This window comes from Vulpes vulpes, chromosome 12, assembly GCF_048418805.1.
Source record: "Vulpes vulpes isolate BD-2025 chromosome 12, VulVul3, whole genome shotgun sequence".
NCBI lineage: Eukaryota > Metazoa > Chordata > Mammalia > Carnivora > Canidae > Vulpes > Vulpes vulpes.
The window spans coordinates 47,074,391-47,097,626 of record NC_132791.1 but is presented as its reverse complement, the minus strand read 5'-3'; the positions used below and the strand labels follow the sequence as shown (position 1 = coordinate 47,097,626).

The window sequence follows — 23,236 nt, the reverse complement described above, 5'->3', positions numbered from 1 at the left end:
CATTTCAGTCATCAGTACACTTCTCCCTTAAATACTTTAGCATGCGTATCATTAACTAGAATTTCATTATCTGTTCATATGTATTTGTGATAAAATTCATACAGTAAAATGCACAAATCTTAAACTTCTCATTTAGTAAGTTTTGACCAATACATATTAATTATGTCACTCAAACCAGAAAGGGATTTTTAAAAAAAAAAAAAAAAAAAGCTAATCTCATTACCCATTAAGTCCAACCTCAATTTCATGTGAGCAAATTCAGCCCAACATATTCTGCTATAGTGGTTCACATATCTGAAACCATCAGAATTGTCTTGGGAAGACAGATTCTTGAATCTTCACCCTGATTCAGGAAGTCCAAAGTAAGGCTCAGAAACCTAGGAGTCTTAAAAACTCCCCAAGTGACTCTAATCACTTGCTAAGTTTGTAAACCTCTGCCCTAAAGCAGTGTGCCCCACATTTGGCTGTTAAGACTCATCCATTGGATGCTTGTTAATTATACAGGTTACTAAGGCTTCTCCCCTGGAAACTGATTCAGTAGGTGTGATTAAGAATCTGTGGTGTCATTCTCAATTGCTGTTTATTTATTTTTCTACTTAGCCATTCATTCATTCTCTCACATTTTTTTTAAAAGTTTTATTTAAGTAATTTCTACATCCAATGTGTAGCTCAAACTCTTGACCCTGAGCTTGAACTCTTGAGTCTAATATCAAAAGTCACATGTTCCTTGGATAGCCAGCCAGGTAACCCATTCTCTCACTATAAGTTCTGAGGTGCTTACTAAGTGCTAGGCACCTGTACAATTCTAGACTTAAGGCAAGTGTGGCAATCACTCTATCAAACATCAAAATCATGTCAAGGTTGGAGATAGACCAAGACTTGGAAATACTGAGTCATAATTTCAATTACAACTCCCTCCTCACCCACCCCCTCCCTCCCTTGCAATGCTGCTGCTGCCATCAAATGTGAGGCAGAAGTGAAGCTATAGCCTGCCTGAATCTGCCATCATTCAGCCATTAGCCAGGAGGCTGAGTCAGGTTACAGAAACAACCAAGAGATTTTGAAGGGATAATTGCTAATTTCATCAATGAAAACTTTTTCTGGGTTTCCCATTTTTTTTATCAGTATAATTCTGCATAATCAGACCTTGCATTAAGGAGACAAATGAGTCACACATGTGGAACTCCCATTGTGATACAGTAGTAAAACTATTAAATTATTGAAGCTTTCACTTTCCTTATTAAAAGAAGTTATCCAAATTATTAAAATTCAGATAGAATTTCACCCATTGAAAGACCAAGTTCTCCCTACCTTAGTCTTTCTGATAATTGAAGGGCCTTTGATATTATTGATAATGTCACTAAAACATGGATTTCAATAAGGACTGAGCTGAATGAATATCCACGAATCCATGAAGGGTACTGCATCTTTCTAAATTCTCCCAGGAAAATTACACGGTCTTTATGAAACCAACATGTGCCTATTCCTACATCTATAAAAACAGCTGAAACAGCCATGCCCCATGTCTGAGGTGATTATAAAACTCAAATGCCTTTTGTCTCTAACACTTCTCCAAGGCTACCGGCTCTACTTCTTTCACCATTATATCAACTCATTTCTTCAAAGAACAGGAGTAAGAATATACCAGAAACATAGGCAAGACAATGAAAACAAAAACCCACAAACCCAAATAATCCAATTAAAAGTAGGCAGAAGACATGAACAGACATTTCTCCAAAAAAGAAATCCAGGTGGCCAACAGACATATGAAAAGATGCTCAACATCACTCATCATCAGGGAAATGCAAATCAAAACTACAAGATATCACTCATACCCCATCACAACGGCTAAACTCAAAAACACGGGAAACAACAAGTGTTGGCAAGAATGTGCATAAAAAGGAGCCCTCTTGCACTGATGGTGGGAATGCAAACTGCTACAGCCACTCTGAAAGACAGTATGGAGGTTCCTCAAAGTTAAAAATAGAGCTACCCTACAATCCAGTAATTGTACTATTAGGTGTTTTACCCAAAGGACACAATACTACTGATTCAAAGGGATACATGTGCCTCAGTGTTTACAGCAGCATGGTTGACAATAGCCAAATAATGGCAAAAGCCCAAATGTCCACCAACTTATGGATGGATAAAGATGCTGTATGTGGAATATTTGTCCACCATAAAAAAAATAAAATAAAATCTTGCCATTTGCAACAATATGGATGGAGCTAGAGAGTATAATGGTAAGCAAAATAGTAGGAGAAAGAATATCATATGATTTCAACCATATGTGGAATTTAAGAAACTAAGAGTGGGGAAGGAGGAGAAGCAAACCCAGAAACAGACTTCAGAGAACAAACTGATGGTTACCAGAGGGGAGGTGGGTGTCGGATGCATGAAATAGGTGCTGGGAATCAAAAAGTACACTTATCACGATGAGTTCTGAGTAATGGATGGAACTATTTAATCAGTATATTGCACACCTGAAACTAACAAATACTGTATGTTAACTTTAATGGAATTTAGATTAAGAACTTAATGAAAAATGTAGAAAAAAAAGAAAAACACAGGACACAGCAATCATTTTTGGGGGGATTTTTAAATCTGTAAATTACAAAGACTTCTTGGATGGCGATGGATTCAAGATGTATGATTTAATAACTTTCTAAAGGGATTACCAATGCCGTCACAGGGCAAGTTCTTTTCTCTATCATTTTGAAGGTCGTGTAGAACCCTGGGCTCATCATTTAGCCTATGGATCAGTTTACTATGGTGGCTGCACATTTGGTTTGTGCCTTGAGGAAGTGGCCCATAGCCAGAATGGGCAGCTGCATGAATGTCAACAACCTGGGTTGCCCTAAAAAGGAGTTGCTCCCACAAGGTCACTCACCATAATCCTGAAGCCTCTTGGCCACATCCACAGCTTCAATATTTGCAGACTTTTTAAAGGGTCTTGTATCCAAAATAAATTCATGAGCCACGTAACCTGGAAAATTATTTCAGTTCAAGATTAGCATCAGCTTGTTTTACCCATGCAAATGAACACATATCAGTGATTACTTGGCAAATTTATAGTTGGCAACAAAGATGTTATCTACTTTATAATTATAAAATATAAAAATAATTGTAAAAATAAAAATGTTTTTAAGATGTCACACCAATGTGTCCAACCCTTAGTGCTGAGAGGCTGATGGGAGATGGGACTTTACTGCCAATACAATGCTCGAACAACATTTGCCTAGAGATTCCTGGGGATATAATTATTTCTACTCTGAGGTTATAAAATCTCCTTCCAACACTTCCAACATATCATCACAGTCCTGACCTTTTTATTACAAATTATTTCTAGAGCTAAAGATCCATTGATACCATTTTTAGTAACTCTGCCCCCTGAATCAAATAACTTCCTTCTGCATGTATGTAAATATATAGAAAACATATATCTCTAAGGCACCTACATAACTGGATGTGATTCTTCAAAAGGGCTTTTGAGGTTTTGGTTTCAGGATTCAAACTGAGAATTAGAAATGGAGGCTGTCAAACACCACACCACAAAATGGAAGAAGCTGATGAAGCCAAAGTCTCTGGGAGTCAGTTCACTTTACTCTAGTTGGTAAACTGATTGCCTGTCTAGGCCCATGCAGCTATCTCCCCAGCATGAGCTATTTGACCACCCATCCATCAGCAGAAATAAACCATCAACGAGTCAGCCATTTTCATAAATAGAACAACATTTCTGGAGGCCTTCCAAATTACATGGCCCACACAACTGATGAATTTCCTTCTAGGAAAGTATCTGCTCATGAGACAATAATTTACTCCTTTTTTTTTTTAAGATTTTATTTATTTATTCATGAGAGACACAGAGAGAGAGGCAGAGACCCAGGCAGAGGAAGAAGCAGGCTCCATGCACCGGGAGCCCGACGTGGGACTCGATCCTGGGTCTCCAGGATAGCGCCCTGGGCCAAAGGCTGGCGCCAAACCACTGCGCCACCCAGGGATCCCCTAATGTACTCCTTCTTAACCCACTTTCCTAATTCTCAGCAAACACTGAATCTACTTACAGATACGTGGAGCAGATATAATTCCTCAGGCCTGAGAAGAATAGCTCCAGTCAATAAGAGCCCGAGACCATCTATGACTCTGCTGCCCTTATGTTGCAATGAATAGATAAGGACTCGTTTTGTTAGAAAATAAAAGCATGAGAACCTGAAGCTTTAAATATACTGTCACTGAATATTTTTTAAATATTCTAACAATGATGGGATAAACTTGTAAGGAGTGGGATTCAAAAGTAGAAAGTTGTATTCACAGCTAAGTCAATTCAGAGGGGAAAGGTACCTAAAAGGAATGACCACTTGGAATATGGGCGTTGGGGGCGGCATGGGGGGTGGGAATGGTGAGATCAATTAAATCTAGGAATCCTACATACCCAATTATCCCTACCCCATTTTGGAAGCCCAGCCACAACCTTTGACCTTTCTTCTCTGAGCATCCACCCCACCACTGTGATGGTGACATAAGAAAGAAGCTAATGAAGCTCACTGCTCTGAACGATGCTCAGTGGGCATGTAGGAGGGGCAGAGGAGAGGGACCCATGACAGAGGAAAGGAGTCACTCTTGCTGGTAGGCAGAGGGCAGTCTTCCAAGGAGAAGTTCAGTCACGCGGAGCCCAGTTTGGCACTAACACAAAGCCAGCGTCTGCACCCCCCTTCCCCGCCCGAGCCAGGCGGTTTGGGAAGAGCTCCATTTTCAAAATGAGATGCAGATGTTCTTTTCTAAATCCATATCCTAATGTGTTCAAATGAAAATGGTGGAATTTCAGCATATTTCTGTCTTTCTGTACTTGAGCCTTCAAAGGGGTGAAATCGACACTTGCTGGCTGTTACAGGCCAGATCCCAAGATGTTCATCTTTATACTTAAGGAGAAAAGATACACAAACCTTCTATTGCAATATGGGGAGTCAAGACAATCTGAAGTCGAAATTATATAAACTGATCAGCACAAGTGTTAATTTCCTCTGAGTAGGTGTTCCTGCTGGACCTAACCATGACTATAGCTGGAAGTCTGAAAAGATACCAAGTCAAAGGAACAAGGAGGGGAGGGGTGGCATGATGGCAAAGCAAAATAAAAGAGGCTTGGCTCTAAGCTTGGAACATCTTCCCTCCTGCTCCACATCCTCAGAGTGACTGACTGCCTAGAGATAAATGGAACTCACTGGCAATCACTCTACAAAGCTTAGGTAGGCAATCAGTACTTAGTCAAGCTTTTCCGTTGCAATCCAGGAACCATAACTAATAGAACAAAACTGAATGCATTTTTTTAATTCATCATCTTAAAAAAAATCCTCAACTGGATGTCTTTCAATAAATAAGAGTCTGTCACTAAAACAAAAAGGTACAGGGATCCCTGGGTGGCGCAGCGGTTTGGCATCTGCCTTTGGCCGAGGGCGCGATCCTGGAGACCCGGGATCGAATCCCACGTCGGGCTCCCGGTGCATGGAGCCTGCTAAATAAATTTAAATAAATAAATAAATAAATAAATAAATAAATAAAACAAAAAGGTGCAATCTTACCTGAGGTAATTCCTTTCTGTCCTCATCCTAAATCCTACTGCTTTTTCCCCATCCCAATTCTTGCTTGCTACTTCCTTGTTTCACAAAACCATAAGTCTCAGTACTTTAGCTGGTATTTTCAAATCTCTCAAAGAAATGGTTCATAAAGGGAAGCCTCGAGTTCATTAAAATTATTTCCTCATAGTCATTTATAATTCTTATATAGAGCTATATAGTCTTATATAGAGCTAGTAAATATGATTAAGATGAATAATCGTCTTTTAATATTGTCATTAGACATTTCAGAATACAATGTGTTTATTAAGAACATTTCTATTTGGGGCCATAAGGAGGTATAGTGCTAATACTTCATTAGGCCCTAGAACACTCAGCTTCAAATTATATAATGAATATGTTTACCAAACCAAACATGAGACAGTTTTTTATTTCATGAACTTTGGGATGGGGTAATAAAGTCTGTAATACCAATATATCTCTGCATGAGATTAGAAATACAATTCATTATTTGATCCTGGGATAAAATGTCAAAACAAATGGAAATTGCATCTATCATTTTGTGCTGCAAATCCCCTAGGACTGAGAGAGTCTCTGCTTAAAGCAGTCACTCAAATGCTAAGTACACGGCAGGCACCTGAGAAAGCCTTGCTTGTTCACTTTCCTTTCTGCTGGACTGCCACCAAACCCCTGTGGTCCAGATCACACGCATTTTTGCTTTAAAAAACTAAATTTTGCATTGCACAACTTTGTGAACACACTAAAAATCAGTGAATCGTACATTTAAAGAGGGTGATTTGTATGGTATATGAATTGTCTCAAAGTTTTCAAATGAAGTAAATTTCAAATACTGTAAAAAAAAAAAGGGAAAAGAAACATAAACCTTGTCAATTAAAGCAAAAAGATCATTTTTCAGCCACCAGAAGGGAAAAGACATTTGTTTTGGGTTGGTATTATTTTTTAGACTTGCATTTGGTGTTCACTAGGCCCTGGTGTGATGGTCACTTCATATTCTATTAGCGTGAAATACATTGGTGAGTCTCTGTGGGGACAAACAGGCCTCACAGACCAAGAACTTAAATGTATTCACACTCTGAGATAATTTCTGTTCTACAGCTTTAACCTCAGGAAATAATCAGAAATGTTTTTTAAACATCTAAATAGGAGCTATTTGTTGCAACAGTGTTACAAATGCAAAGCAAACAACTAGGGGGGAAACATTATAGAATTACCTAAATCCTAGTATATCCATACAATGCAATCAATGTAGCTACTTTCAAAAGACATTTAATGATATGGGCTTATAATCACAATATAAGATAAAGTTAAAAAACAGGATACAAACTGCGTTTGTAATATGATCTCAATGGTCTAAAAGTAAGATAAGGGGAGCCCCGGTGGCTCAGCGGTTTGGTGCCGCCTTTGGTCCAGGGTGTGATCCTGGGGTCCCAGGACAGAGGCCCGCATCGAGCTCCCTGCATGGAGCCTGCTTCTCCCTCTGCCTGTGTCTTTACCTCTCTCTCTATCTCTGTGTCTCTCATAAATAAATAAAATTTTAAAAATTAAAAAATAGAAGTAAGATGAGAAGAAATACAGCGAAATAGTAGTAGTGGTTATGTCTGCTGGATGCAACCCTGAATCATTTACATTTCCTTCCTCATGGTTTTTATTTTCCAAATTTTCCATGTTGAGCATATGGACATTACTTATATAACCAGACAAAACAAGCACTTAAACTAATCCTGAAGGCCAATACAGAAGCAGGACGCATTTCACAGGGCAAGAGAGAACATTCATTTGAATGAATGAATTAGTTGTTCTTGTGGATTCTTTAATACCCACTTCAGAAGTATTTTATTGTGTTGCTTAGAGACATATTGCCCTAACTTTCTTCCCTAATCTCTGGGGGGCATTCCTAACCAGAGCTTCTGGTTATTGAGCGCTTTTCTATTTTCAAACTCCAGAACCACGCCTTTGGATGCATGTGTTTAAGGCAAGACCAGACTTTAAATTAAAGATCACAGAGGTAGAGGTGTTCTCCGCCTGAGCTGGAGAAACAAAGAGCCAAAGAGAAGCCGTCTTCCTGCGGCCCATGCTGCTTACCGCCTGCTGCCTCTCTGCCCCCATCCCCACGTCCCCATCTGCCCCTGTGCCCCAGTCCTGCGCCCACAGCAAGCCTGCTGCATGTCTGCCCGGCTCTTACAGACACCCCCTGCCATCACCTCCAAGATGACTGTTCTCCCATCTATTATTCCCTCTATTTTAGCTTCACTCTCCCTCTTCAACGCCTGTTCTCTGGCAGTTCAAAATCATGTTCTTATTTCAAAACAAAACTGCATCCTCCTGGAGCAGCTCCCACCTACCTGTCCCCCTGCCTTCACTACCAAACTCCGCCAAACCATAAAGGCCTCTCCTGTCATGTCCCCACCCTCAGTCCACTTCTCAGCTCATTCCCATTTTGCATCTGTCTTACCATTTTTACCCTGATTCTTTCAAAGGTGACCAAAGTGTTCTTAATTGTTAAAACCAAAGTTGTTTTTAGGACTATCATAAGACCAGTCTGTCTCCCCCTTTTGTGTAACACCCCACACATTTATGGTGGACAAAGCCTGACCAACAGGTAGAGGTGCTGGAGAACAGAAGCAGGCACAGTCTCCACTGGCAGGAGTTCAAGGTCTGATGGACAGAGCCAGATAATAAACGGACTGGGAGAAATCCTCAGAAGAGGAGGGAGCCAACAAGAGGGAGTAATTCTCTCTGCCAGGAAAAGGAGGCTTCTGGGAAGAGGAAAGGCCTGTAGAACAGCAACTGACAGGACACACAGGGGCTTTACTATGGAGGGGCACTGTGACAAATGCTGCAGGGGCTGTAAAGCTGCCTCAAGCATGGGGCCCTCCATCACCAGGTACCCCTTTTCTGCTCATGCCTTTCAATACAGCTATCTGCTGGAGGGGTTGTGCTCTCTAGCTTCTCCAAACTCTTTCCTTAGGTTTCACCATTTCTAAGAGTCTGCTCTTAGATTCTGTGCCCCTAGCCAAATGTCTGCAAGTCTGTCTGGCTCCAACCACTCCCATCACTTAAAGGGTGACTGTGTTCCCCCTTCTATTATTCCTACTATTATACCTCTATTATAAGCATAAGGAAATGACATAGAATTTCTCTCCACACTCAAATAATCAGTAACTGAGTCCTACTGATTCTACTTCTAGCAGGATGTTCATCCCCTGCCATTTCCTTAATGACTAACATTTTCTTAATCCTGTCATTCCCCTGCTCAAGAAACTTTTGTGGCTGTCATCTGGTTCAAGGGTAAAGTTGAGAGCCTTCCAAGATCTTCAAGGCCCTAAGCTGCCTCTCCAGCTTAGTTCTTCATGTGCTCTCCCTCCTCCTATCCCATCCATCAACCACCCAAAGCCTCCACCACGACAATCCTGGCTTGCTCCAGTATCTCTGTTTACTGGGGTCTGCCCCTCTGTCTTCCATGCTCATCATGAATGGCTCCTCCCAGAAGGATCTCCCAATTATTCTGTCTTTCTGCCCTTTCTGATTTACTCCACTGTTCTGGAGGCATTTGCGTAGCACTTTGTGAGGTAATGAGCCTGCAATATTTATGTATATGTCTCCCAGTGGTGTGGCTCCTTGTTGACCTGGGCTGTGTGTATCGCACAGCCTTCGAAATAGTGATACTCCTAAACTGTTCACTAAATGGAGGTTGTATCTTTTAAAAATAAAATCAATGCTTTTCTGTAGTATATGCTAAGAAACAGAAGTTTCCTACCCACTGCAGAAAACCACATCTACTATGTCAAACTTGGCCCCAAAACACCCAAGGTGATGGTAAACTAAGGATGATACTTGCCTCTTGCACCGCGGAAAAGGACTCTGTAGTGTTTTTCTAATCGCTTGGCCATGTAGTTGGCATTTAATATAGCAATTTCTGTGGCCTGTTTAAGGCCCTTGCCTCCCATCATCTGCCACAGAGAGAAAAAGAGCCATCAACCATAGAACAGGTAAACCCAGTGGACAGACCCCAAGTAATCCCACCCATAAAGGGAATCAGCCCACCATTACTGTGGATTATAGATGGGTATAAAATCCCAACAAGGAGGTTTGCCAGTCTTCTCTAAGCCTGAAATAAATTTTGGTTTTCTCCTCTGAACTTAACTTTATATTTCTTATAAAAATAATGAAGTAGTAACAAAGTAACAACAAGGAACAAAGTAACAAAGCTTAAAATAGGGCAAAATTGGCTGCTGACTATTATCTAAAGAGGAAAAAGAATCTTAGATTCTGTTTTGGGGGGAGATTTTGTTTGTTTACTATAAATTTGAGATGTCTTGATAATTGCCAGGAATCTCCAGGGATCTTGACCAAAATCTCCACTAAATCAATTTTGTATAATTTGTCTTCTGGTTGTCCATAGTTAGGGTTATTTATATGTTTAACAACTGCCAGGTTTAAGCTTGCGCTTTTATGGTAGTTTCTAAATCCTGTGTTTATATAGAGTAAACATTATCACCAACAAGGAGCTTAAAATCAGGATTGCACCTATTTTTACTGCCTACTACTTTCCTCCCAGAATAGTTCACGTATGATGGAAGCTGGGTATGTATTAATAACTAGTATAAAACAAGTGAGAAAGCACCAAATAAAACAGGGACACCAAAGTACAAAGTAAGGAGAGGACATATCTTGCCAAGCTAGACAAAGAAGGGTTCCCAGAGTAAGAGTTAGAACTTGAGTGGAAATCTAAAAATGGGGGCACCTGGGTGGCTCAGATGGTTGAGCGTCTGCCTTCGGCTCAGGTCATGATCCAAAGGTCCTGGGATGGAGCCCCACATCAGGCTCCCTACTCAGCGGGGAGTCGGCTTCTCCCTCTGCCTCTGCCTGCTGTTCCCCCTGCTCATACTCGCTCTCTCTCAAAGAAATAAAATCTTAAAAAAAATAAATCTAAAAATAGGTAGAATTTGAGAGGCAAAAAGAAAAGGGAAGGTGCTCCAGGTGACATGAATGGCAAAAACCCAGCTGTACAAGAGCAGTCCAGGGATTACTGTAGAGGCTGGTGGGCTGTGTGACCTTGTGCAAGCCTTGAACCTCTGCTATGAAGAACTTGGAATGGGTTCAGCCAGCCAGTGGCTCTTAACTCATGCATCAGAGTCACTTGGAAAGTTTGATGGCCCAAGCCCTACCCCTCATATGCTGAGAGTGATTCTCTCTGGGATGGGGCCTAATCCTTTAAGGATTCTGTGTAGGCTACTAAGACTGAGCAGTAAAGGCAAAAAAGGAAACCAGAAGATAATTTGAGCTCTTAGGGGAAATCTAGCAGCCCTCTAGGGAGTGTCCGAGATGGACTGCAGCAGGGAAAAAAGGTAATTCTAGAGCCTAAGTGACCAGTAATAACAGCCTGAAATAAAGAGAGGGGTCAAGGTCAGAGGGGTAGTTTAAAACCTATTTCATTTCTTTTTTTAGATTTCATTTATTTATTAGAGAGAGAATGAACATGAGAAGTGGGGGAGGGTCAGAGGGAGAAGTAGACCCCCTGCTGAACAGGGAGCCAGATGCAGGGCTTGATCCTGGGACTCTATGATCATGACCTAAACTGAAGGCAAATACTTAACTGACTGAGCCACCCAGGCTCCCTAACTGAGGTTCCGTCTGGTATTCCTGGCATATGGCCAAACCAGCTTTGGGGCATTTATTTTCTGTATGTGGGAAATAATCTGTAACCCAAATACATCCATAACAAATAATCCAAGTTTATACAATCTAAGGACCGAAAGGAACCTGGGAATAAGATTCTAATTGCAAAGAAGCAGACCTTGATTATGATAGTTTTTGTTGTTACTATTTGTAAAACAACTCAAGTATTGTTTTAGGTTTTAGTCTCTGAGGTACAGAATTGTTCCAGCCTCCCAGAAAGTTTTCATTAAGAATCATAAATGCCACACTGTTTAAAAATAACAGCCAGCCCCAGAGAACCATCCAGCATGATTTGCATAGCTGAGTTGTGGAGTCTTGTTTCAGCAGAAGCCACGTTCTTTTAAGGAGGGAAGCCAGTTTGGGAAAGCTGCCCTAATTAGCTGCTGAACAAGTGTTCCTATCCAATGCATGGCCTTGTCAGCCCAGGAGGTAGGCAGGCCAGTTTGAACAAGAGCTGTATTGAAGAAACTCTGGCCCTAGAGTTTTTTTGGAGAAACACAAAGAAACGAAAGCCGTTCTCTAACAAAGTGTAATTACCCTGGAGAGTTACGGTTCCACAGGCTCTAAAGGGCAAAGAGCTTTGGGAAACTACCACATAAGCAAAATTTCTGCTACTTTTTAATCTTATCCTCCAGATATCCTATCCGTATATTCCTACGAAATATAAAGCAAAGTGAGATTTAGTTCCTAAAATTTATCCCAGAATCTCAACCAAGTGTAATAATTAGTATGTGTTTTTCACCTACAAGAAGCTATCCAAATCCTACAGGAAACTAAATGACATACCCAGAACATCCATATGACTCATGGAAAAATATATCTGGCATCTCAGTTTCTGTGATGTTAAACCCACTATGAGAACGCAAAGGAAATAGCATCATGAAGAAGAGATGAAATAAAGTTAACTGATCTCTTTAAGATTTCTTCTACCTAAGTCAACAATCTTCACTGAACCACATCTCATCCATGGATTTCTTCTTCTTTTTTTTTTTTTTTTTTTTAGAGATTTTTTATTTGCTTTTTATTTGAGAGAGTAAGGGGAAAGAGGCAGGGTCAGCTAGAGAGAGAATTTGTAGCAGACTCTGAGTTGAGCAGAGAGTCTGATGTGGGGATCAATCTCAGACCCTGAGATCAAGAGTCAGATGCTTAACTGACTGAGCCACCTAGGCACCCCTGGATTTCTTCATTTTTAAGGAGGAGTATGCAGTCTTAGTTTCCCACCCACATATCACATCCCTTGCCCACCTAACATAGTCACAGGCCTCACCTTAATGTAGGCCCATGAAATGGGCAAGATGGAACTGGAGCCCCATGGGGCTGCACTGACAGTACCCACAGGCTGGGCATCCTCACTTGGCTTTACCGAAACGATGGGATGATTGGGCAGGAAAGGGGCAAGATGCTTCTTCCTGTTATTTTTAAATGCAAATTCAGAAGATATAAAAAAGATCCAGACCAACCAAACAGGCAAGGGCTGAGTCCTCCCAGAAAGCTCTGTTCCTAGTAGAGGAACTCAAAGGATTGACACCTGCTAAGAAATATATGTTCAGGAAGTATTCTTTCCCTCCTCTTCACCAGCCATCAGTGTCCAAGTGGCTCACCCTAGAACTATGGTAGAGGATTTGGCAGAGATAGGCAGCCATGAAATACCTTGCAATGCATGGACTCACCAAGATATGGAGACCTCCCAGCCCCACACCCCCACATTCCTTCCCAAGACAACTAAGGGACAGACAATGCTGGTAAGAAGGAGGCCCATGGGCCTATATATATCAAAGGCCAGCATGTGAACATCACTCACCCACCTCCCCCACAGCTGAGGTACTGAGGCGCCCCTACTTGCTATGAATAATAATCAAAAAGAAAAGCGAAAAAAAAAAAGCAAGAAGGCCAGCCTCCCAGGATCCTGAAGACTGGACCCCTTTGGTTCATTTTTGGAAAACTGAAGAAACTTATGAAATGGCTGTTCAGCATCGTTTTCAGAAGATGATTCAACTTCACAGTGTAAAAATTTATCAGCAACTACAAAATATTCCTTTAGTGTTATTCTGACCTCATCCAATTATTTCTAGTAATGAGGTTTGTTTCCTCCTTACTTATCTCAGATGTAATAAGAATCTAGGCTGCAAAATGTTCAACATTTTACATCCAATTCCTCCCTTCCTTCCTTCCTTCCTTCCTTGAGAACAGTTAAAATTCTATTCTCTTAGCAATTTCAAGTATACAATACAGCATTATCAACTAGAATCACCATGTTAGACATCTTATAGCTTCAAGTTTGTACCCTTTACCAACTTCACCCTAACCACGTCCCTGTTCCCCAGTCCTTGGCAAGCACTTTTCTCCTATGAATTCGTTTTGTTGGTCATAGATAATTCACTTTCAATGTAACCATCAGCTGATTTCTTTTTTAGAAGGAAAGAAAGAAAGAAAGAAAGAAAGAAAGAAAGAAAGAAAGAAGAGAGAAAAGAAAAGAAAAGAAAAGAAAAGAAAAGAAAAGAAAAGAAAAAGAAAAAGAAAAAGAAAAAGAAAAAAGAAAAAAGAAAAGAAAAGAAAAGAAAAAGAAAAAGGGCTGCTTGGCAATCTAAGTTCAAGTCTAAGAGGTCCCTGTAGGTGCTAATAATCCAGTTCAGATCCATAATGCTCCCGAAAAAAACCCTATTCATTGTTCTGTTAACAAAACTGCGCTAGTCATGCACGACTAGGAGCTTCGTGTGGCCAGTCAAGCACTGTGGTTAGTAAAATCCACTTATGCTCTTCTTTGGACATTCCCTGAATCACCCTCACTGCTTCTCTCCCAGCCCCCACTGGCAAACTAGATTGAAGGTGTCCGTGACACTTGAAGACCTTGACGAGAGGAACAGCAATTTTGGGGTCATTCTTTCATCCTCAGTCTCTAAAACCTTCCTGAAACAAGCAGCCCAGAACTCACACGCCGATGGGCCCCATGCCAGGGCCGCCTCCTCCGTGGGGAATGCAGAAGGTCTTGTGAAGATTTAGGTGTGAGACATCAGACCCAAAATCTCCAGGACGACAGATTCCCACCTACCACAAAGGGAAAGAGCCAAAATCAAAAGTCAAGAGCTTGAAAGGGTGCTCTAGAAAGGCGGCCATGCAGTTTGCTGCGGTCTCTTCCCTCAGAGAAAAGGCATTCAGAGTTCTTCACAGAAATGTTCTCAATTCTGGCCAAGTTCTGCAGTCAAAACCTTGCATCCCATAGGCAGCCTGGTTTATGGTTTCTATGGAAACAGCAACTGACCATTTAGCCTAATTTAGTTTTTAAAATACAGATTTGAATATATCATCAATTCCTAATTTTCCACCACAAGAGGGAGGAGAGGAAGCACACTGAGCGAAAGAAAGGGAGGTACCTCCTTGCTGCAAAAACAGATTACTTTTACCCCAGCAATGGTACCACCCGTTGCATGGTTAGCTTTGAGTATCATGCACTTTGGGTAGCTGAGAGGATGCTGAGCCAAGGAAAAGGAAGGAAGGCTGATAGTTTTCCTGAGGCCAACTTAATACCAGCCACAACATTCAACAGGCATTCCTGCCACTTTGGCATTAGGGCTAATTTTCAACATGGTCAAAGATGAAGAGTGCATTAATGCTATTGAAGCAATAAACAATCTCTGAACCACACTTAAAAAAAAGGGAATCAGACAGAAATAAAGAAGAAAGAATTTGAAATGGTAAAGTAAAACCAAACAAACAAAAAAACAAAAACAACCCACAATCATAACCACAACAACAATGACCAAGAAGTCAGGAAAACTCTGAAAGATGATGACCTCTTCTACTCCAATAGCCCCTATGGCATTCGCTCAGTGGTGTACATTACACAGAACCTTCTCCCTCTCTCCTCTCTCTTCTCTGTCTCTCTGTCTCTTACACACACACACACACACACACACACACACATACATATACACGCACACATAATCAGGATTCGCCCTTCAAGGACTGAACTATTCAGCCACTATACACTTAGCAAGTCAAAGCCAGATTAATGGCTTATCCATTGTCATGCCATGCTGTGGGGGACCAAAATCCAGTGACCAGAACTTGGGTCTGAGATCCCTTAGGAAGGGAGTCAGTCGGGTACCTTTCTTACCGGTAGCACCTTGAGAAAGATCATAATCTCTGACAAACTGAGGACATTCAGTTCTCATTCCCTGTTTCCTGTCAATCTCTTTACTTACTCCCCCAACCGCTCCATCACTTCCGTCAAATCTAATCTCAGTGAAATTGCAGTACTTTGCTTGAAATTGGCAATAAAAAAAGCCAACACCAGTTTGAATTCAGTATCATGTTTCAGACACTGTCTAGAAGTCAGAGGAAAAAATCTTTTTTTGACTTAACCATTGTTTCAGGAAGTCCCTCTTGCATTGCCCACCTGTGCATTCATATTTGCCCCATCTAGATAGACTTGTCCCCCATTTTGGTGGATCAGGTCACACACATCACCAATGTTCTCTTCAAACACTCCATTGGTGGATGGATATGTAATCATGATTGCTGCCAGGTTCTCCTTGTGTTTATCCACCTGTAAGATAAGAAAAGAGCAGAGGGAGACAAAGGAGGAAATGTATCTTTATTGGCAATTTGTTTTTCTTTAAAGGATTGGGAAAGATGAAGTCTTGGTCTTTTCATTTCTGGAATTATCTCAAGATATGATGACAATAAAGATTAACCGCCATTACTTTAAGTCATTCCAGAAATAACAAAATCCCATTCAGGCTAAGTCTCCATGATCAAGACCTAAAAGACTATTAGGAAGATTTTGGAGTATTTTAGACTCAACTCCCCAAGGTTTTCCTTTGGTTTTAGTCAAATCAATAATTATTTTATTTATTTATTTTTTCAATAATTATTTTAGATCTTTTTGGTTCCAGATATGTCTGTTCTCACAGTTAATCTCTCTCTGTTCATCTTGCCATACCCACCCCTATTCCATTTCCCTCTCATTCTGTTGAAATTAGAATTCCCACAAAGGAGTGTTCTGCTCTGGTAAAAAGAAATCTTCCTTACGTTTCCTTTCCACAGAAAGCAAACATAAGAGGCACGTTCCTGTTTTTCTGGCCAGTGAGTCAGAGCATACTCATGTGGAAGCGAAAAAAAACATTTTTTAAAGGTCATATCCTATATTGGGGAAACTTAGCAATTACAACTACTGTCCCAGAATATCTATTAGTAAAACCTTCATGGGGCTCTGGAAGGGTGGGGATGGATGAGAGAGATGAGCAGTGCTGTGGGTTTTCACCTTCCTTTGAAGGTAGTTACATGAAGTTCTTGGACTCCATGCCTAGTAATCCCAACAAAAATCACATTGCTATTCAACCGATTTCCTTCCCTCTTAAGATGCAGCCTCCAGTCCACCAGTGGAAGGCAGATACGGTTGCTAGGCAACCTCCTCCTGGAGGTTGTGAGGTTGGGAATGGGGGTTGGTGTTGCAGGAAGGAGGGTGGCATGTGGTCCGAAATTTGGCAGGTGATGGCTGGGACAGTCACATCCATTTGCAAAATCTACATTTATGTTTTAATTCCCAATACAAAGATCGATAATAACTGTGACTGCCAGTTTGATTATTAATGGGGGGAAGAAGGGAACGGAACGGCTGGGCAGGAAGGAGGAGGCAGGCAGGCGCTGCAACGGGTATCCTTACTACCCATGAATAATTCATTTAGTTTCTTACATATGCATTAAGAGGATGGGATTGCAGTTTAAAAGACCTTCTGCCTGCTGGTGAAGGAAGTAGACTATGTTCAGTTTTATTATGGACCAAAAATGTGACTGTTGCTTTTTATTTTTCTAATAGAGATGGTTAGGTTTTCTGATTTATGCCATTTTCCCCAGACCCATTTAGAGGGGAAAGTGCAGTCTTTTCATTAGAATGCAAAGCAAGACAATATTGATCTAAACTATCCAGTCCCTTCTCCCCACCATCTTTTCCCAACCCAGACCTCGCCCATCTGTTTAGTGGAAGATGGGTACCATGGCCTTGAGGTGAGCTGTGTCGATATTCCCGTATTTATCCACCTCCACAGGCTGAATCTTCATGCCTGCCATGTGGGCACTTGCAGGATTGGTCCCATGTGCTGATTTTGGAATGAGGCAAACCTTAGGAATGGAATGAAAGGAAGGAGAAAAAACTATCACCATGTTATCCATGGCAGAAAAGTCCTACAACATGCTTGGAGCACACATTAAATAGGCACCACATGCTCTATTTAAACTGATTATTAAACCTTAAAATCTGTAACAATTTCATTATTACTGTATTGTAAAACAACGTCCAAAAGAGGACTCTGCATTTGAAACCACAAATATTACTATTTAAAGACTTGTGTATTAATTAGTACTCTCCTCCCTCATCTCAAGCACACCAAAAAACCAGACCCAAGCTTATTCTGACCCTGCCTCAGCTATAATATGTAGAAAGCATCTTATAAGAACATGAGGTTATGAGGTACTTAGGTGGCTTAGTGGCTGAGCATCTCTGCCTTTGGCTCAGGTCCTGATCCCGGGATCCTGGGATCAAGTCCCACATTAGGCTCCCCAAAGGGAGCCTGCTTCTCCCTCAGCCTTTGTCTCTGCCTCTCTCTGTGTGTCTCTCATGAATAAATGAAAAGAAAATCTTAAAAAAAAAAAAAAAAAAGAAGAACACAAAGTTAGAAATTAAACACTAGGACCCAAGTGCCCACATCACAGCTTCAGTGCTCTGGCTTGGCATTGCCAAGGTCCAGGAGAGATGATGACAGTAGACTTAAGTCCAAGGCCTTTCAGTGCTGATACATCAATTACGTTTACTGGATGCTTACTCTGTGCAATGAATTGTTAGTTGCCACAAGAATCATAAGGTGAACATGAAAACCAGTCAACCCCTGCCCTGTGTTCAACAGATAATGCTGGCAAATGTATAAACAGGTGCCAGAGGAACTCAGAATAAGGGGGTATCACTTCAGTAGAAGAGGTAAAGGGAAATGTTTCAAGAGCTACAGCCTAAGCTAGCATTTAAAGATGAGCTGAATTTTTGCAGAAGGTGGATGGTGGGTACAATTTTAGAATTCCCAGATTTAAATCATTTATGTCCTCCTACAAATCACGTGAACACAAGCAAACACACATGCTCTGGTAGATCTGATGATGCTGCACTACAGGAAAATGCATCACAGAGCTTCTACCAACAGAAAGCAACAAGGAGAAAAGCAATGATCACCCTGAAAATAATCCTCCTTCTTCTGAATCCCAGGGCCAGTAGTGCTGCAACCCCTTGGAGAGAAATGGATGGGCATTATAGAAATGGGCTTGTGAAGGGAAACCTTCGCTAACAGCTATTTCCTCCAAAACAGCAAAGTTGTCTACTCAAGGAAACACGTGTGCACACAAAGGCAAGCTGTCACTCTTCTGTTGACAGAAAGCTTGTGCCTCTTTGGAACTGTGACTGATCTCACGCTGGTTATTCAGTGTTGTCCTCAAATCTTCTTTCTACTTTAAATGCTTCCCTATTGGGCAGCCCCAATGGCTGCAGCAGTTTAGCGCCTCCTGCAGCCTAGGGTGTGATCCTGGAGTCCCATATCAGGCTCTCTGCATGGTGCCTGCTTCTCCCTCTGCCTGTGTCTCTGTGCCTCTCTCTCTTTCTCTCTCTCTGTGTCTCTATAAATAAATAAATAATCTTTAAAAAAATAAAAAAAAAATAAATGCTTCCCTATTGTATCTCTGTGTGTCTCCTATAAATAAATAAATAATCTTTAAAAAATAAAAAAAAATAAATGCTTCCCTATTGTATTGAATTTCTTTAATTTCTCAGAACCAAAGTCACTTGTCCTTTCCCATAAAGTATTTTTATTCTCCCACACGACCTTTGGATAAAAGGATCCCTTCTGGGCAGAACACTGATCAAGAAGGAAAAGGCAAATATTAAAAATGAATATATTCAAATTTAAAAATTTTAATGAATATAAAATATTGATTCAAAGCCTACGTTAAGAATTTATACCAGGGAAGTTCTGCTGAAGTAAAAAAATTCAAGAAAAAATGTCAACCATCCTGGGATACACTGAATAATGGGCCCCCCGAATGTCCACATCCTAATCCCCAGAGTCTGTGGATGTTATGTTATAGCAAAAAGGATTTTGTAACTGTGATTAAATTCAGGCTCTTGAAATGAGAAATTAAGGATCTTGAAATCTGGATTATCAGTTGGGTTCTAAATATATCCCCCAGTATTCTTAGCAGAAGGAGGCAGAAGGAGGTTTGACTACAAAGTAAGTAGAAAATTTCATGAATGAAGAAGAGGATAGAATCATGGCAGGAAGGGACCCAAAGCCAACGAATACAGGAAGCCTCCAGAGAGGCAAAGAATCAGATCCTCTCCTGGATCCTCCAGAAGGAGCCAGCCTTGCCAACACCTTGATTTTAGCCAAGGGAAACTAATTTCAGACTCCTGGACTCTGAAATGGAGAAAACAATTTTTGTTTTTTCAAGCCACGAAGTTTGTGAGAATTTGTTACAGCAACCACAGGAAACTAATACATATCCTAATATAAGGCAGCAGAAAGAAAAAATATAAGGTTTTGATCATGACTCATTTATATGTTGCTATTATACACTTCTGGTTTTCTATGTGGAAGTAAGAAACTTTAATAATTTGGGGGAAAATTTTTTAATGTTAATCTTTCCTCACTTTCAAATTGTGGGGTCACAAAGGTCAGGGAAATAATAGGACTCAGATTTGATTCTTTAGTTTATACAAAACAATCCTCTTTCATGCATTAATGCCCATTTAGGTAGATGCTCTATTTTTCCAAGTCCCCAATGTACCCAGTGTAGACTCAACCAACAGCTCATCCTCCAACACTTGCTGGATGAGTAAAGTATTAAGGAGTGCTCCTTTGCAAGGGAAATAAATTTTTTACTACTAATAAAATCTAACAACCAAAGGCTACTACTTTGTCTCAGGCAGTTGGGAAGAGAAAAATATTCCCATACACATTCAGCAGGCAGGATTGGGTTTTGGTGTTTTCTAGAGGTTATTTTCATCTCTGATCAGCAATCTGAGTTACTATTTGACTAGCAAATTGAATTATTAATTATGTAGGGTTGAAGACAGTGCCTGGTAAGTATTTGTTAAATTTGTAAAAAATAAAAAATAAAAATAAAAATAAATAAATAAATTTGTATTCTCCCAAATTAATGTAGTAAATCAATCAGTAGCTATTGCATTTTAGGAACGTCTGAAACTTAACCTAAGACAAATGTGAAAATAACTGACCAAAGCAGCTTGAAATAAGAGAAGCATAAGGAATCTGGGAGGTTCTATTGTACATGATTTCCCTACACTCCTTTTCAAAAAAGGGTATATTTTACTGGATCCCATTAGAGTCTATTGTGCAGGAGCAGCTGCCTTCGACTTCTCTGATGTGGAAAAATCCTCCCTGATTATTTGAACAGTAACTCATTTTCTACTCCAAATGAAAACGTTGGCTTTAATTAAAATCTTTAATCTAGAAAGGATCCCAACATTTCAAAACTTAAGAGTTCTGTATTTCTACAAGCTCACAGCCTGGGTGGCCTTCTCTGCCTCTCTCTCCCTCAGCCCTCCCCCAACTGCTGCGTCCTAGCTTCCCTCTTTCCTTCAGGACAGAACATGGACACTGTGGTGATGGCAGTGTGGACAATGGTCAGTGAAGAAACATCACACACTGGGGGACTGAGAGAAGAGAAGGCTAGAAAACCTAGAGAAGGAAATGGAACAAGAAAAGATCCATAAGGGGATCCCTGGGTGGCGCAGCCGTTTGGCGCCTGCCTTTGGCCCAGGGTGCGATCCTGGAGACCCGGGATCGAATCCCACGTTGGGCTCCCGGTGCATGGAGCCTGTTTCTCCCTCTGCCTGTGTCTCTGCCTCTCTCTCTCTCTATCTCTGTGTGACTATCATAAATAAAAATTTAAAAAAAAATTCTTTAAAAAAAAAAAAAAAGAAAAGATCCATGAGTCAGAAGAACTCTGCCCAGGTCCAGTCAAAAGTTCTTTCAAAATCTTTTCTCCTTGACCTTTCTGCTTTGGTCCCCAACTCCTGGACATTCACAGACCAAGCTGCTTTGGTCAGTCCTGCTGGAGAACTAAGAAACAATGAGGGGTGGGAAGCATCAGAGTAGACAGAACCTGGATGTTAACTGGCCCTTTGTTATTAGCTCATTGCTGGCCTTGCAGAAGTACCACCTCTCTCTAAGGCCTCTGGGCAGGTAGGGCATGAGGGAAAGGAGGCAATGTGGAGATGTTCACACAGGATGAACGGATCCCTTCCCAGGATCCCCAGATAACTTGTGGGTAAGAGTAGAACAAGGAAGAATTCCAAGAGCTACCTCAGTACGAGGAAGCCAAAGAAGAAAAACATAAAGGGGACTTTTAATGTCACCTGGCATCCTTTCCCTGGATAAGAGGACTTTCAATGTTTCCCTTCTGGATACTATGACAGTGCTGAGCCTGAAGTCCAGAGAATAATTCTAGTTCTAAACTAACCTTTCCTTAGAAAATTAAAGAATTCAAAACCACTAAAAAACCAAGTTGGTGTGTCAGGGACTACATGTGTCTGATTTATGACCTGATTTAACTCTGGAAGGGCACACATAGTACATTGTATGTGACCAGTACTGAATAATTATTCAACTAGTGAGTGATCTCTTTTTCAAAATTCTTTAAAAATCAATTCTACTCAACTAGGATAAAGGCCTGGGAAAAATACACGAGTGGAATCAGGATAGACACAGGAGAAGGGGAAGAAAATGGTTTTTTTTTTTTCCTCCTTTTTTGAAAGGGAAGTCAAACAGCTTTTAGATTCTTTGGTGCAAAATACAGGCAACGAGCCATAAATAATCTTCTAGTTGCTTTTTTAAAGATTTTATTTATTTATTCATGAGAGAAACAGAGAGAGGGGCAGAGACATAGGCAGAGGGATAAACAGTCTCCTCAAGGAGAGCCTGTGATGGGACTCGATCCTGGGACTCCAGGATCACACCCTGGGCCAAAGGCAGGCGCTACACCGCTGAGCCACCCAGGGATCCCACTTCTAGTTTTAATAAAAAGCAGGAATGTATTGAGATTGGGCCACCACCTACTGTATCTCACTTACTGGGGCAGCCAGAATGAGCCTGGCACATTTTTCTCTAACTCTTGTGGGATGACCTGTCACTTTTGTCCTGCTCCCAACCCCTACCCACTGCTCCCTCTAAGAACTCCAGTCCACAGCTCAGTGGAAGTTCTAGTTTAGTGTTAATCATCACCAAAATGAAGACTTCAGAACCATATTGTCTTTTACCACACTTTGAAGCCTATGTCAGATAACTGCTAGAAACCCTGAGTCTAGGGATTAGTGGAACCCAGTTAAGCCTATTAGCACCTAATGGTCCCTATACAGGCACAGATGAGCAGTTTGGACCCTGGAGATAGACTCTCATACCTAAAGCAAAAATTGAAGCAGAACCATGAACTCTGCTCCACTTCCTCTTTTGCTGCTTAGAGAGGACAGTCCTCAAAAGGGAATTTAATTACTCAGTAAATATTTTATTAAAATTTATGGGGCACCTGGATGGCTCAGTCAGTTAAGTGTCCAATTCTTGATTTCAGCTCAGATCATGATCTTGGGGTGGTTGGATCCAGCCCCACATTGGGCTCCATGCTGGCCCTGGAGCCTTGCTTGGGATTGTCTCTTACTCTCTCCCTCTTCCTCTACTTTTTAAAAGTAATATTGATACCCAATATGGGGCTCGAACTCCTGATACTGAGATTAAGAGTCACATGCTCTACCACCTGAGCCAGCCAGGTACCCCTTGATAAATATTTTTTGAGTATACAGAAATGAGAACTGTGCCTAGTCACAGTAAGTTACAGAACAACTAAAGGTTGGTTTCTGTCCTTTGCCCAGGCCCAAGGCCAGGGCTGAGCCAGGGAAAGGAGACCTGAAATGG

The 23,236-nt window shown here is 41.0% G+C and overlaps 1 protein-coding gene across 1 annotated transcript in view; it reads right to left on the bottom strand.

Annotated features, from left to right (window-relative positions):
• GLDC (glycine decarboxylase) overlaps positions 1 to 23,236 on the bottom strand; it is a 91,471-nt gene that overhangs the window by 5,517 nt on the left and 62,718 nt on the right. The window contains exons 17-22 of the mRNA XM_072728399.1: positions 17,265 to 17,390; positions 15,667 to 15,816; positions 14,203 to 14,315; positions 12,538 to 12,679; positions 9,430 to 9,541; positions 2,891 to 2,986 (exon numbers count right to left, since the gene is read on the bottom strand). Coding sequence (XP_072584500.1) covers positions 2,891 to 2,986; positions 9,430 to 9,541; positions 12,538 to 12,679; positions 14,203 to 14,315; positions 15,667 to 15,816; positions 17,265 to 17,390 — 739 coding nt within the window. The remainder of the gene's footprint in view (positions 1 to 2,890; positions 2,987 to 9,429; positions 9,542 to 12,537; positions 12,680 to 14,202; positions 14,316 to 15,666; positions 15,817 to 17,264; positions 17,391 to 23,236) is intronic.